The sequence below is a fragment of the Copadichromis virginalis genome, linkage group LG17 (assembly GCF_057382275.1).
Source record: "Copadichromis virginalis isolate Kocher_CV1m ecotype Utaka linkage group LG17, C_Virginalis_male_GT1.1, whole genome shotgun sequence".
Classification (NCBI taxonomy): domain Eukaryota; kingdom Metazoa; phylum Chordata; class Actinopteri; order Cichliformes; family Cichlidae; genus Copadichromis; species Copadichromis virginalis.
In genome coordinates, this window is record NC_140634.1 from 16050950 (window position 1) to 16067718 (window position 16769).

General features: G+C 41.2%; 1 protein-coding gene across 1 annotated transcript; it reads left to right on the plus strand.

Moving 5' to 3' along the window:
- Positions 1–1612: 1612 nt before the first annotated feature.
- Positions 1613–14719, plus strand: pde6d (phosphodiesterase 6D, cGMP-specific, rod, delta). Its single transcript, XM_085437008.1, has 5 exons — positions 1613–2160; positions 8995–9083; positions 10776–10901; positions 12138–12243; positions 12777–14719. The coding sequence occupies exons 1-5, from the start codon at positions 2111–2113 to the stop codon at positions 12856–12858; spliced, it is 453 nt and encodes a 150-aa protein (XP_085293134.1). The 5' UTR covers positions 1613–2110; the 3' UTR covers positions 12859–14719.
- The last annotated feature ends 2050 nt before the right edge of the window (positions 14720–16769 follow it).

Genomic DNA, 16769 nt, shown 5'->3' on the forward strand with positions numbered 1-16769 from the left:
TTTAAATGGAGAAACTTGAGGTGTGGAAGTTCAGTGGTTACCACTGTTGCCTCAGTGAGGGGTTTGTGGTTCACATCCCAACTGGGCTGTTCTTTGATGAGTTTGCATGGTTTTGATGTATGGCTTGTAGTCTTACAGAATTTGAGTGATCAGTACTACAAAACACGACACATACACCAGTCGTGCTAAAATTAGCACTCACAGGTGAATTCAATAATGCTGATCATCTCCATCTCTGTTAATTGGCTATGCACCACAGACCTTAGTAGACAAACCGTTACTTAAAATGCCATCACTTGACCCAGCTGTATTGGCACATTATAGGTCAATCTCCAACCTTCCTTTTATTTCAAAAATTCTTGAAAGTGTAGTTGTAAACCGCTAACTGATCACGTGCAGAGAAAAATAATTTGAGGAGGTTCAGTCAGGTTCGAACCTGAGAGATGCATCTCCACCTTCAGCTGATCCATGTACTGTTCACTGAAGCCTCATCAGAAATGGTCTCAGTGGAAGGGTTGCTTTCAAGAAGTCATTGTTAAGAAAGGTAAACAAACAAAAGCCTGAAGTATGCCACATTACACAAGAACTGGACTGAAAATCCGTGGCAACTGGCCCAATGGAGTGATGGATCCAAATTTAAAAATTTACAGCCTGCATCTGTTAAAAACGGTGGAGGCTCTCTCATGGTTGGGGCTGCATTTCAGCCAGTGGTGTTGGAGATCTTGTTAAAATCGATGAAATTATGAATCCAGATAAGTATCAAAAGATTTAGCATCTGCAAAAATGGTAAATTGCTGCACCCATCTCCCATTTTCCATGCAAATTATAAAGATATAAGGGGTGCTCAAAACTTCTACATAAGCCTGGTGCAGTCGTACTGTGTAAAATTGTATGCACACACAGATTTGCCACCAACAATGAACATGTCTGTTTTTAGTATTGTTTAGTCCTGGAGAAGGACAGCCCTGTTTGGATTCTGCGTGCAAACCACAGTTTCCAGCCGTCTTTAACAACTTAAGAGAATTATACTGCACAATTTTCTCATCCAATAAAAGAATATTTACTACATCCGTTTACCTTGCATTTTATTTAAAACCTACAAAAGGATCACATATTTCTAGCTGTCACTAAGGGATATTGCCCTTCAATATAACTAAAGCTTTCAGACAGTTGTAGGGGTCGCAGTATATAATTATTTGTGACACAGTCATACAGGTTTAAAATAATACGAATTAGAACTAAATACCCTGAATTTGAACTGAAATGTAACATTTAGGACAACTGAGTTAAATTCTATCTCTGAGCTACGTTTTGATGTAAGTACAGGATATATAATAAAATATGTATAATATAAGACCTATTATTTTTTGCACCGTCAAAATTAAATGAGTGAAATGAGTGTCTTGAGCTACACTATAGCTAACTAGTTTACTTGCTAAAGTTAACATTACTGTTGGCTAAAGGGAGTCCGCGCTCGGCTGTGGTGTTCTCACATACATTACACGAAACAATACAATTTTGCTCCAATAAAAGTAAAATAAATGACATAAATTAAAGATTTTCTCCATTTCGGTCGTCCATCACGGATGCAGCGTCTACTGTCGCGGTTGCTAAGCAACAAGAGCCGAGCGTCGTAGGGGACACGGTCCAGTTTAACAGCCGCTCACTTCCGGTCTTTAAGGGCAGCCCCTGAATTTGAACACACGCCTAGTTTTGCGTTTTAGGAGAGTGAGTGCTTAAATGATAAAAGAAGTAAGCACACAGACAGCGCAATAATGATGTAATACTTTGTGTGTGGCGTTGCCACTGGTGACGCGTCTTTATCCGTTTTAGTCCCGCCCTTGCTCGCTATTCTCCCTGTGATTGGCTGATAGTGGTTCCCTTGCGTTTCACTGGTTAGGCTGTGTGCAGCCCGTTTGCTAGCTGGGTATATTTAGCTGATTGCATTATCGGATCAGATTTAGCCTGCAGTCCAGCAGAGTAGTGAACGTTATTTCAGGTGAATTCTGACTAGTAGTTAGCCAAGTAGTTAAGCTAACGTGAACAGCAGCCGTCTTTTTTCAGAAAAGTCTAGGTTATCTGTAAGGAGCGAAAACAAACCATTTCGGACATGTCTTCAGACGAAGACAGGGCCAAGGAAATTTTGAAGGGCTTCAAACTGTATCCTTTTTCCTGTTTGTGTTGCGCGAATGTTAGAAACACAGCAGTGAGCTAAATAGCTAGCTGTCTGGGTAAAGGCATAGGACAGGATGCAGCAGCCACATTAGCAGGATGGATGTTGTTGTACAACAAGCTTAGTTGCTAAAGCTAACCTGCCACAGTCTCTGCGCACGGAGTTGTATAGTTGCTGTGTTCCAGTGTCTGAACGGACACAACAGCAGCTCATTGAATGACGACCTGTGGGCTCACATGAGCTTCCACATGAGGGTGAATTCGCCTGCAGTTGTAGTACCTGTGGCACATGATGAGGATGAGATTTTGCTCAGGTAGCTGAGAAGTAACTGTTGTGCCTCCTGTAACTATTATTAAGCGCCTCACAGGTATGTGACTCGCGTTGAGCATAGTCTGACTGCTGTATGGTTCCGTAATGCTGGAAGTTGAAACCCAGGTGCGCCTCTCTGTGTGACGATGGCAGACTTGATTCCACGCAGCTATTCTGGATTTGTATGCTAACCACCAGAGCAACATTGGAGATTGCAGTATGACCTGTTAAATGTGTACTCATGTAGTGAGTCAATTTTATTCCTCTTTGGTGTGCCTGTTAGCGCTCATCCAGCACATGTCTGAGAAAGTGACCGAGCAACAGATTTGTGATTAGAGAATAGGAGATGCTGTGCAGGATAAGTGTTCAGCATAAGTTACCTCAGTCATTTAGGTAGGTAAATGGAGTCTCTTTAAGCTTGATGCAGCTCAACATGTCATTGATTGATTCATTAATTCTGAGTTGTAGCATCCAGTTTGAAAGACAAATGTCAGAACATCAGTCTGTAAACTAAACCTGAAGCTGGTGTTTTGTTTGTTTTTTAGCCAAGGGAAAAAAAAAAAGACAAAGTGATTAAAGTCATGCAGTAAAAGTGCGGTAGAGTAGTATCACAATAGTCTCTTATGTGTAGGTTATCATTGTAGACTTATTTTTAGGGGTTACACCTTGTGTACACATGCTGTAACATAAGCATGAAGCAGAAGCTAAGGAGGTGTTTCAAGCACACATCTGATGTTTACGTTGCCTATATCTTATAAGAACTCAGCGCGAGTCAGTTCACAATCATTAAAACACTTGTAAAATAGAAGGACATGCCTAGAAGCACTCAAACACACGAGTAAAACTATGTTATAACCTGTGTCGCACAGAATTAAACAAATACACTTCATTTCTGATGCTCAGAAAACATAAAAACTGAAAAGCATGTCCAGATTAGAAATCTTACTATAGAAAAAGTCTACAGAAAAGAAAGGGGGGGGGGGGGGGGGGGATTGTGTGCTTAATGGTTAATGGTCTGTGCCAGTGTCACCCTTTCATGTAAATTAGCTTGAAGCTACACTAGAACATCCTGGGTTAACTTGACCAGTTAAGAACCAGCTCTATGTGAGCACTTTTTACTGCAGGCTTGATTTATACATTCACACACATTTCTACAGCACTTTTACTGCATGCCTTTAACTGTTTGGTCAGACCTCTTGATGCACTGTGGTAATGGTTAAACCCATGATTTAGTGGAATGGAGCTTTACTGCCTTCTGTCCTTATTGAAATGGGCTAAAGAGAATTTTCTTTTTCCCTTCTTTAGTGTAATGGTAACACAGATAAAGTCCAATATGACAACAGCCCTGTTTAACTAATATAATACTAAAGTAGTGTTTGTGAAGTTATGTCACTTTGTCCCATACTGAGTAGTCATCAGATTTGTAAATGGTGAAATGTGATGATTTTAAATGGCCAGGATGTTCTTACGAAACCCCTTCAGACACCTTGGAACTGGAAGGAAGTCTTCTAGAAGGATTAGTCAGATTTCAGCAAGCTGCTGTGAGAGACTGACAACTAAAAGAGCTACACAGCGGTCTTTGTGCTAAAGCACAAAGACCGCTGTTTGGTACTTCAGTGTTTGGTACTTCAGTGTTTGGTACTTCAGTGTTTGGTACTTCAGTGTTTGGTACTTCAGTGTTTCCAGCTGGCTTTTCAATCTTTTGATATCTTTCTAGATATCAAAAAAGTAAAATAATGACCTTTGTTTTAACTGTATGCCAGCTCAAAACACTATTCATCTTCTTTTTATGGTTTACTAGTTGTAAATTAAAGGCAAAATATAAGCAGCTAATGTAATTGATGGTAAAACCTCAAGCAAAGAGAAAAGTTCTCTCCGTTTCCTAAAATTGCAGTTATGTGCTGTGAACATCACCTCAAAATAAATGGACATCAAAATTGTATTCTTTGTTTATCCTAACATGTAATACTATAAAAGCTATTTTGGCAGCTCCACAATCAAATCTTATTGAATTCTGGTGTAAATGGCTTAAAGGTCAGTAGTTGTATAAATGTTGGGGTTAGGAAGTTGCCAGTACTTGGAGCCATTAAAATGTCTTTAAAAAATAAATGCAGACTAAAATGTGACAGCAGCTTTTCACTGGGGGCTCATTAACGATGTTCTGACGGGTCTGTGCAGGCACCCTGGTGATTTACACACACACACACACACACACACACAACCTGCAGCAGACCCACAGGAGGCTATGGTATAATTTTGTATGATGTTATTGGAGCTGAAGTGTGTATGGGTTTTAGACTGTGAGAAAGTGATTGGAAGTAAATTGAATAAGGGCATACATTATTGGGTGTAAAGCATTTGTGGAGGTGATGGTTTTTATTTTCTGAGCCTTTTTTTTGTTTTGGTAGTGTGTAAAGAGGATTCTTCTGGATGGTGTAGATCTGGTTATGCATGGAGGGATTAGTGAAACTGTTCAACTCAGCATACTTTACTAGAAAGCCAAAGGAAGGGGGAGGGGCTAGTAGAGGTAATGGAGTTGTGCTGTCAGTGGGATCTGACCCATACGGCTGGGATTATACTCCCTTGCAGACTCAGCCACAGACAGCTGTCAACTGCAGACACTTAGCTTGGAGGAGGTATGTACATTTGGTGCCCTTCAAGTGGAGTGGCTGTGGAGACAACTGTGCACAGACCCAACCACAGGGAGGGTATGTGAAAGTCCACTCAGTCTCTTATATACACTGTTTGGACAAAAGCCACACAGCCACCATGTACAGGGCTCAACAGATAACAAATATTTTACAAATGGGCCAAAAACCTTTTTCCAAACTATAAATGACTGTATTCACTGTAGTGAAGATTGAGTGGACTTCTCTGGGAGGTCAGAAATGAATAAACTAATCACATAAACATGTGACCACTAAAACTACCTTTTCAGTTCAAAAATGGAAGTAAATAACTGATTTGGCATCTTAATCAAAATAATAACATGTTGTACTTATATCCAATAAATTTGAAAATTATAATAGCAATTATAGAAACATAGAAAAGTAACTTTGGCAATTAAGGACATCTGTGACATAAAGCTTACACATTTGTAGAACTGTGTTCTTCAAGCAAATTCGAAAACAGTATAAGAAATCCACTATTCATTACACTATTCACAGATGACTAATGAATAATCCCATAATATGACGACTTTCATTCCTCTGGGGGGTTGGCCAACAGGCTGCTGGTGGAAACTGTGCTACTGTTGTCTGAAGATGAAGACAGAGGAGAAGGGGAAGGTGTTTTAGGCATTGGTAAGAGAGAAGGAAAGGCATGAATGCAGAAGTGTGAGTAGGAACTCTACATGTAGGGACTCCGACTGGTAAAAGGAGAGAGCTGGGTGATACGGAGAGAAGGAAGGTTGATATATTGTGTGTGCAGGAGGCAGCAGCTTTTCACTGGGGGCTCATTAACAAGCAAGGGAAGCACTCAAGGTGGATTCAAACTATTCTACCATGGTTTAGATTGGAAGTGAAGCGGCGTGGGGGTAATTTTTAAGGAAGAGGATGTGAACAGTGTTATGGGGATGAAGAGGGAGTGAGGTGGGATCATGAGTTTGATGATGGAAATTGAAGATGTGACGTTAACGGTTGTCAGTGCAGAGTGTCCCTATGGCGGGTGGGAGTTGTTAATTTCAGTGTAATGTAGGTTATGGGAACAGAGGTGATGGTGTTGGGGAGGAAATGTGGAAAATTACGTGGCAGTGGATTTTGCAAAAAGGATGGAAAGGACTGTCAAACATACAAGAAAAGAGAGGAACATAGGGTGGCATAAGGTCACCTTATGTTCACCCTGAGTGCAGTCTGAAAGACATATGAGACTCCAGGGTGGTGTCAAGGGAGAATGTAGCTAAGCAGCATCTGATGGTAGTTGGTAGGATGATTTTAGAAATTAAGAAGAGGAAGCGAGTCAAGGATTAAATGGTGAAAGTTGAAGAAGGAAGCATGTTGCTCAGAGTTCAGGAAGGAGCTGGGACAGGCTGTGGGGTTTGTTGGGAAGTTATCAGATGACTGGGAATGTACAGCTGAAGTGGTGAGAGAACCTGTCAAGAAGGTGTTTGACATATCCCTTGTATTTAAGAAAGAGTATAAAGATACTTGGTAATGGAATGAGGAAGTACATGAAAATATTCAAAGAATGAGGTTGGCAAAGAAAAAGTGTGATAGTCACAGAGATGAAGAAAATAGACAGGTGTACTGAGAGGTTTACAGCAAAGAAAGAGGTGGCAAAGGCTCATAGTGAGTTTGTGAAGCTGGAGACTAAGGAAGGACAAAGGACTTGCAGAGAGATCACGCTGAAAAGATTGTGCAGCAGCCTTTCAATCTCTAAACATAAAGATGGAAATCGAGTAATGAGTGAAGAGTGTTGAGAAGCTGGAGGAGATACAGGAGTAAGGATGGAGGACAATTTTATTTATACAGCGCCAAATCACAACAACAGTCACCTCAAGACGCTTTATATTGTCAGGTAGACCCTACAATAATACATACAGAGAAAAACCCAACAATCATAACCCTATGAGCAAGCACTTCGGCGACAGTGGGAAGGAAAAACTCCCGGAGGGGCGGACATCTGCTGCAACTGTTTGGCGTTAGGGGAGGAAGACGGGACAAAAGACATGCGGTGGAGGGGGCCAGAGATTAATAATGAGTATAATTCAGTGCAGAGAGGTCTATTAACACATAGTGAGTGAGAAAAGCGACTGGAGAAGAAACACTCAATGCATCATGGGAATCCCCCAGCAGTCTACACCTATTGCAGCATAACTAAGGGAGGATTCAGGGTCACCTGGTCCAGCCCTAACTATATGTTTTAGCAAAAAGGAAAGTTTTAAGCCTAATCTTAAACATAGAGATCGTGTCTGTCTCCTGAATCCAAACTGGAAGCTGGTTCCACAGAAGAGGGGCCTGAAAACTGAAAAAAGCCTCCCATTCTACTTTTAAATACTCTAGGAAGAACAAGTAGGCCTGCAGTGCGACAGCGAAGTGCTCTAATAGGGTGATATGGTACTACAAGGTCATTAAGATAAGATGGGGCCTGATTATTTAAGACCTTATATGTGAGGAGCAGGACTTCAACTTCAATTCTGGATTTAACAGGAAGCCAATGAAGGGAAGCCAATGCAGGAGAAATATGCCCTCTCTTTCTAGTCCCTGTCAGTGCTCTTGCTGCAGCATTTTGGATCAACTGAAGGCTTTTTAAGGTGTTTTGAGAACACCCTGATAATAACAAATTACATTAGTCCAGCCTAGAAGTAATAAATGCACAAACTAGTTTTTCAGCGTCACTCTGAGAGATGATGTTTCTGATTTTAGAGATATTGCGCAAATGGAAGAAAGCAGTCCTACATATTTGTTTAATGTGTGCATTGAAGGACATATCCTGGTCAAAAATGACTCCAGAATTCTATTGGTTAGGTTACATATAAAATTATTGCTTTTTGTTCATCATCAATTTATCCATCCAGCCTCTTCTGATTATTGTGGGGGCGGGGTTTAATTGTAGCTACCATAGGTTGAAAGTGCATTATGAGAAAATTTTCAAAGGTCATATTACAGTGTATGATAGATGACTGTTCATAATAATAGTAGCGTATTAAAGGTCTGCTTTTCACCTGTGTTTTGACACACTGTCAAAAAAAGTTGTAACGTCATCATTTTCAACATGTTCCAGCCATCAGTGCTTGAGAATTTAAATCTGTACTCTGATGGTTTTAAGGTTGTTCTGTGGGTTTGTGCTGTTGTCCTCCTGTTGTTTCTAACGTGAGCAGTCAGCACTTCTGTACTACAGTAGGAAATTCAGCATGCAGGCTTCATGAAGTCTGAGGGAATACTTGTTCCAGGGTACCATGCTTTGGTGTTAATGGCTGACCAGTGTTAAGTTGTAGTACTGCTGTTGTTGCAGTAATATTGTTGAGCTGATCAGAGGTTGTGTTTCTTCACCAGATATCCTGCCAGTTTTCATTTTGCTTTGATTGGAATTAAGTGAGGGCATGGCGCATTAAGAACAGCTTCAGTTCCTTCACGTAAGCTTCTACTGGTTTTTGGCTGATGTCTCCAGTGCAGCATGTCCCTTTTGAAAACACCAGTTGTAGAAGTATCCAGATCCATAATTTTTATTCACAGTACACGCTGTTTGTTGGGAAAAGATCATCTTTAATTGGAAATGATACGAATACAAAATTTCAAATATTTTGAATTTGGCAGCAAACACTTGAAAAAGTTGGCAATGGGGTAACACGACAGGGAAAGAGCCTGAAAATATGCATGTTGAAAAGTCTCACTGCGCTGACCTGACATGTAGGGACTTTACAGGGAGGTGTAGGTCAGGTACACGCTAGGTTACAGCATAGCTGCTTTGTAGATCTCCCACTGCAGCAGAAATTCCCAGTAAGTCTACCGGTGTGTATTTGAGTGGTGCGTTCACTTTGGTTAGGACACTGTTACTTAACTGTTTCCTGCTAGAAACTGGATGAATCTTCGGGATGCAGAGACGGGCAAAGTGCTGTGGCAGGGAACGGAGGACCTCTCTGTACCGGGAGTAGAGCACGAAGGTATGTCTGCGCTTTTGACACTCTCAAGTCATATCTGTTGTGAGAGAACAACTAAATACAAATCTTCAAGACCTGTTTATCAGATGGTTTACCCACTAATTCATAATAAAACCCACTCATCTCATAAGCCAACATTGTCAGCTAATACTGATTGTTCTATATATGCAGTATCCTTCTCTCTGTTTATTTAGAGGCTGTATATTTAGACAAAGTCGTTTTTTCACATCATTTTAAGTTTAAAAATTATAATGTTGAAGAGGCGTTTGTGAGGGCCACTCAAAAAACACCAGATTGACCTTTTAATGTTACCAAAAGTGATTTTGCAGTTTTCAATCATCCTGTTGTAGAAACCAGCCTCTAGTTAACATTGGAAGAAATTGGTTTCACTCTTCCAGTGAAAATTGTGTGCAGCACAAACAATAAATGTGTTCTTTTGTAAATGACAGATAAGGTCGGAAATGACTGTTTATCAGGATCGACTGTTGCAGGTAAACAGGAGTGGAGTCATCACATCCATCATAAAATGTTTTGTGGCATTGTGCCTTCAAATAATGTAAAACACAGGACGACCAAGCAGAAAAAATGTGTTTGTCCATTATTGTTCAAGAAGTTACTTGACAGCACGATATCGCACTGACAGCAGGGAGTCTTTTATGAATTCCATTGTCATCACAGATTTTCCCGTAAATCTGAGGAGCCTGATCAATTTGTTACACTCACAATTGTTCTCGGTTTCCATTCAACCTGATAATTCAGTTACTGAAGTGAAATAATGATCAATGGGTTATGCAACTTTTTTTTTTTTTAGTGACAGTAAAAAGCTAAACTTTGTCTGTTAGTGGACAGCAAATCAGCCATTCATTATTCTTCACTCTCTCCCTTCCCCGTCATATCCCTCCATCAGTTTTTTAAACCATAGTAATTACACCTTCCTGTCGTTCTCGCGCTGTTCTTGGGCCTGCGGTCTCTCCTCCTGCACTTCTCCACAGCAAGTGTGAGCAGCAGCAGCCTCCTGTGACTGCAAAGGCTGGTTACTAGTTGTTGCTAGGACTACAGCTGTCAGTGTAGCAGCAGCCCTAACAACTAACATGTCGCTTAATTTCACACAGTTTGCTGCTTCCATTTCTTGTATCAGAGTGGCTATAGCTCAGGAACTAGAGCGGTCGTGCTAATTAGATGGTTAGTGGTTCAATCCCTGCCTGTTCTGGTTTGGATGCCATAGTATCATTGGGCAAGATGCTAACAATTCGTCGAAGTGTGGATGTTGGATGGAAGCACATAAGCATGGAAAACGTTCTTGTATGAATGGATGTGAACAAGTGAATGAAGCATGTTATGTAAAGTGCTCCGAGTGCCCCAGTAGAGTAGAAAAGAGAACCAGTCCATTTACCATTTCTGTCTTAGCTTTTCAGCTCCACTTTGCTACTTTTGTTTGCTTTGTTCCATCTTTATCCGCCACTTCTTCCACGATACACTCTGTTCTACAAGGTGCATGAATGCACAGGGAGGGCAGACGAGGGGTCAGTTGCCTTGACAGATTTGATCTGATCCTACATGCTGACCTGTAGCCTGTATAATTATGTCTATAAAGTCTTAGGTCCTGGGCCCACAAATGAAAACACTGAATGCTGGTGTTACGTACCTAGCTGTTGTAAGCAGAGTTAATTATATACGGCATATCTGTCTCTTCAGCTCGTGTCCCAAAGAAGATCCTGAAGTGTAAAGCAGTGTCCAGAGAGCTCAACTTTTCTTCCTCAGAGAAGCTGGAGAAGTTCAGACTGGAGCAGAAAGTTTTCTTCAAAGGACAGTGTTTAGAAGGTAATATGTGAAAACTGACAGATCAGTGTTCGTTTCCACATGAATGGAGCCCTGCATGTTCCTGTCTGGTTCTACAGACATCCTCTTATCCACATGTGGTACAGGGACCAGTAGCTAACTGAACATGTTAAAAACGGAGTCGACTAGGTACTGCTGGAAAAGTGCTATATGTTATCCATATCTTATCTGTCTCATATAATATAGTCAGTGTAAGATTAAACCTATTTTACTCCAAATTATGTCAAGTTTATTAAAATGTGTTTAAAATTTGTTAAAAAAAAAACAAAGACCAAAATGAATATATACAAAATACAATATTATTCCCTTAAAAGTGATTACTACCCACAGAGTGAGCAGTGAAATGCTATTTGAAGATGTTAACATGTTTGAAGTAAACCTCCCTTTCACATAGCATCATCACTTAACCTCGACCCCTCAGCTGTAATCGGCTGACTGCGTTATGTCGTCACCACGGTGGGCGGGTGAGAGGTCACCCAGGTTTGTGAATGCAAGAACTCAAGAACAAGGCAAAAAAGAAACTTTGCATCGATACCATAGCTGTGTCTACTAAAAATCTCAGACAAGTTCAAATCTCAATGACTTGGACTTGGTCAGTTTTTTGTTTTTTTTTTTGAAAATCTTGTGAATGTGAGAACTTGAGAAAAAGACAATTTTGAAATTGATACTATAGGTGCGTTTACTAGGAGGCTAACAGCTTTTTGTTGTTTTGACCATGTGTAGGGACAAATGAAGGCCTGGTAGTCTTAGGAAGGTTAACCAATGAATACAGTTGCTACATAGTATTATGAAAAAAACAAAAATGATAAAATGCTCAGAATTAAAATCAAATAAAAATGTATTTTTGTGAATTCATTAGCAAATTAATTATAAGATTCTATAATCAAGCAAGTTGAAATCTGAAAGAAGGAAAACCTGTGCAGGGTTACTAGAAGGCGGTTTGAGAAGAACAGACAGCTCACAGCCCTGGAACCTGTTGTGCATTGTCGTCACTTCCCTGTTTCACTGTGTTTGCAGTACAGTAATCCCCCTGACACCCTGCTGCACAGTTCCAGAGAGAAAACACACAATCCACACCCACATAACATGTTTGTGCTGCTGTTTTCCACCTGAGAAGAGAAATGTCTGTGAACTAATATCTAGGCCATGGTGGTATAGTAATAGCAATGATAGTGTGTGCTAGAGCAGCAGCATTGAGCCCTCTGTCTCTCTGTCCAGAGTGGTTCTTTGAGTTTGGTTTCGTTATCCCCAACTCCACCAACACATGGCAGTCTCTGATAGAAGCGGCTCCAGAGTCCCAGATGATGCCAGCCAATGTTTTAACGTGAGTCTCTGCTCAGATGTTTCCTGTACTTTGTGTTTCTGTACTTGGACCGTCTCTGTTTTAATGCCATAGAGCTGTGCTAGGCTTTTATCTGGCCTTGAGCTACATCAGGCCTGCTTCCATAGCGATACAAAGTGTACATCAACACACAAGTGGTCTTATGTTCTTGGCTGAAATATATTTACATACCTGCATTTTATTCTGATGATCTGAACATTTGCACGTAGACGCCTTGTGGATTTTCAGCGACTGAATCATAAAAGATCCAGTCGCTGAGCTTCAAACCGCACAAAGTGTCGTTCAGCAGCCCTACATTCTTCTTTCAGTGCGCCCGGAGGTCGTCTTTAAACAGATGACTTGGGAAGCGCAGGCTAATCATAATTAAAGTCAAGTCCCACATTTAGTTTCCTTTTATTCTACCAGTCACAGCTGTACAAAGTTGCGCAGCATTCATGTATCTTTTGCCCTGTTGTAGTGAATTTTCTGTTATGTTTCACTTTTACTAAAGGCTGACACTTGTCTTTGTTTTCTAGTGGTAATGTTATCATAGAGACCAAGTTCTTCGACGATGACCTGCATGTCAGTACTTCCAGGGTACGGCTTTTCTACGTCTGACATTTAACCCCCCCAAGTCTACCTTCCTGAATGCTGACACCCTGCCAAGGTCTGTAAATACCCAAGGTTAGCTACAATTCACAGCGGTAAAGAGCTCTTTGCTGACGTGGGATCAGCATGTTGGGGTGAAACCCAGCTGTGGCGCCACAATCAGTCAAGTGAGCTCGTGTTCTCTAGTTTTGTCTCGACTTGAAAACCTCTGGACCTTGGAAGAAGAGGGAAGAGGAGAGAGAGAACTCGATTGCTTCCCCTGTTCCAGGATCACCTCTCTCTCTGTTTTCCCCTTCAGACTGTTTCACTGTAAACACGTGATCACTGATCTCAAGTCAGCTAGGGAAGCCCTCTTGTGTTTTTTCTTTTTTGTAGTGCTGCCCTATCTCACTCCCAGGTAGCATTTACTCAGGAACAGAACAGATGTGTAACCTTCTGTGAATAGATATCATGTTTTCTAATCTCCATGTGTCATGTCATGGCTGGTCAAAGATGGACTGTTGTTGTTGAGGGAAGGTGATGCACTCAAGCAGGGGTGGGGGAACTCCAGGCCTCAGGGGGCCTATGTCCTGCAGGTTTTAGATATCAGCCTAGGTCAACACACCTGAATAAAATGATTAGTTCACTACCTCTGGAAGTGGCCTCTGGAGAACTTCAAGACATGTTGAGGAGGTAATTTAGCCATTTAAATCATGTGTTGGATCAAGAATACATCTAAAACCTGCAGGACACGGCTCTCGAGGCCTGGAGTTCCCCCACTCCTGCACTAGAGGGTCGGGGATGACATGAAAGCTCTTATTGTCATTTTAGGTGCTACAAATTTTATTGACAACTCAGATAAAATGTATAAACCTGTTACAATGAGCACTGCATATTTTACATAATTCAAATATAAAGTAGTATAGCCTTGAGGCGACTGTTGTTATGATCTGGCGCTATATAAATAAAATTGAACTGAATTGAGCTCATTTCCTCTGGCTGCCTCCCGTTTCAGAGGCTGTCTGTGAGCGCCCACATTTCTCACATGGTATGTCTTTACTAGTAAGGGTGACTTTCCAAAGCAGGTGAAATGCAGCCTCCTTCCTTCATTTGAGCAACAGAAGGAGCACAACCTGTGCACTCTTCTCCTCCTCAGATGGTCAATTTGTTTTTTTCTAGTCATTGATTAGAATTGCTCGGTTTTTATTGGAGAAATGGAAGAAATATACATTTGTGGATATATTAATCTTTACACATTAACCCATTCGTAATGTTTCACTTTGATGAGTTGATGAGGCCCGTCTAACACTGCAGTGCTCATCCCCTGTTAGTTTTCACAAGCACTAACCTTAGCAGGCTGACTCGTGACTGGAACAAACCCGCTTAATGTAATGTTTGCAACAGTGGTTTCAATGTAGTCTGATAGAGGGCTACACACGTTTGCTTGTTTTTTTTACACTCCTCCATGAATTGTTAAAATGAAACCTTCACACAGTTATGACATAATTAAAAACTGTTGTTATTCATTGGTAGAACAAAACAAGCTTTTATTCCATTAATTTATGTTTTAATTGACCTTCACATGACTTAATTCTGATATTTCACTTTGAATAAAATCATTATCAGGGTGAAACCAAAACATGCGTCATTTTATCTTAGCTAGATCCAGATGGTAACAGCAGCTTGAATTCTTTTACAACACCTTTGCTTTGCATATTCTCACTAGATTTTTAGCTTTGGCTTCCTGCGTAGTTCACACATTCACCTCGTTATGTGTTTTTCTTAGCTCCTATCTGGGCTTTGTAAAATAGATTTGTGTTGTAATATAATGGGAGGTGTGGATTAAAGTTACATGATGTTGGAATAAAATGATGCGTTCTGTTTATTTTATTAATTAATAATTTTCCCCGACCTGGTTGGGAAACAATTTCCCCAATTTCAAATGATGCATGTAGAGTTGTTGGAAAAATTCCCATGCACCCTGAAGTATCTTATCGCAGGTAAAGACTTGATATGCTCTTCTATGGCTAGGCCAAAAAACAGGTGGAGTCTCCTCTCTAGTACTGGGGCAAAGACTTCCACAGGCCAAGGAATGTCATTCCCCTAGTTACCCATGGGACCACCATCCCAGTTTGCCAATCCAGAGGGGACTGTCCCTGACCTCCACACAATGCAGCAGAGATTTGTCAACCAAGACAGCCCCACAGCATTTACTTCACTGCAGATACTAGTCAGCTGGCTCCAGAATCCAAGAAACAAACCAAGGGAAGAGGAGAGAGAACTCGATTGCTTCCCCTGCTCCCTTCACTTTTGGCGTCCACCATTGAGACAGGTACCAGCAACTTTACAGCCAGAAATAGAGGAGTGGCATCTGACTAATTTGGATCCTGACCAAAGATCTACTGCTCTTGGAGCAGGCATTTTGCCAGATGGTGCCTCCACATCCACACTGGACATTTGATTGAGATTTCCACATCAGTGCATCTTCCCACACCACCTTGACAGTTGACAGCTCAGCTTCTCTCAGCCTAGGTTGTGGGTGTTAAGTGCACTGATGTGGAAATCTCTTCAGTTTCATGCAGATTTTTTTATGGATTTTTTTTTTATGGATTGAACAATTATGTTTAGAAATGTACTTAATATACTGTAGGTCGTTTTCAGTGTTTATTTGTGACAGAGGGATAGCAGCAAGAGAGAAAGAGAAGGATTACAAGATGGTAGTGAGACCTGCTATGATGTATTGTTTGGAGACAGCGGCACTGAAACAAAGAAAGAAAGCAGAGCTGAAGATGTTCAGATCTTCATTATGAGTGAGCAGGATGGACAGGATTAGAACTGAGTCCTTTAGAGGGACAGCTCAGGCTGAGCAGTTTGGAGAAAAAGTGAGAGAGACGAGGTTGAGATGGTTTGGACATGTGCAGAGGAGGGAGAGTGGATATATCAGATAAAGGATGATGAAGATGGAGCTGAGAGGAAAAAGCACATGCTAGGGACAGGGTGAGATGATCCACTGGGATAAAAGACAAAAAATAATCACATAGCAAGCAGAAGAAACTCAAACACTGTTTGGGTAAATTCTACAGGGTGGGCCATTTATATGGATACACCGTAATAACATGGGAATGGTTGGTGATATTAAAGTCCTGTTTGTGGCACATTAGTATATGTGAGGGGGCAAACTCCTCAAGATGGGTGGTGACCATGGTGGCCATTTAGAAGCCGGCCATCTTGGATACAACTTTTGTTTTTTCAATAGGAAGAGGGTCATGTGACACATCAAACTTATTGGTAATGTCACAAGAAAAACAATGGTGTGCTTGGTTTCAACGTAACTTTATTCTTTCATGAGTTATTTACAAGTTTCTGACCACTTATAGAATGTGTTCACTGTGCTGCCCATTGTGTTGGATTGTCAATGCAACCCTCCTCTCCTACTCTTCACACACTGATAGCAACACCGCAGGAGAAATGCCAGCACAGGCATCCAGTATCCGTAGTTTCAGGTGCTGCACATCTCGTATCTTCACACCATAGACAATTGCCTTCAGATGACCCCAAAGATAAAAGTCTAAGGGGGTCAGATCGGGAGACCTTGGGGGCCATTCAACTGGCCCACGATGACCAATCCACTTTCCAGGAAACTGTTCATCTAGGAATGCTCGGACCTGGCACCCATAATGTGGTGGTGCACCATCTTGCTGGAAAAACTCAGGGAACGTGCCAGCTTCAGTGCATAAAGAGGGAAACGCATCATCATGTAGCAATTTCAAATATCCAGTGACCTTGAGGTTTCCATTGATGAAGAATGGACCCACTATCGTCGTACCCCATATACCACACCAAACCATCACTTTTGTTGTTCCAACAGTCTTGGAGGGATCCATCCAATGTGGGTTAGTGTCAGACCAATAGCGGTGGTTTTGTTAACTTCACCATTCACA

Bases quoted from the DNA above. Each gene is read 5' to 3' on its own strand.
- pde6d (XM_085437008.1), top strand. From the start codon at position 2,111: ATGTCTTCAGACGAAGACAGGGCCAAGGAAATTTTGAAGGGCTTCAAA. The intron at 9,084-10,775 runs GTATGTCTGCGC...CTGTCTCTTCAG, and splicing joins ACCGGGAGTAGAGCACGAAG to CTCGTGTCCCAAAGAAGATC. The intron at 10,902-12,137 runs GTAATATGTGAA...CTCTCTGTCCAG, and splicing joins CAAAGGACAGTGTTTAGAAG to AGTGGTTCTTTGAGTTTGGT.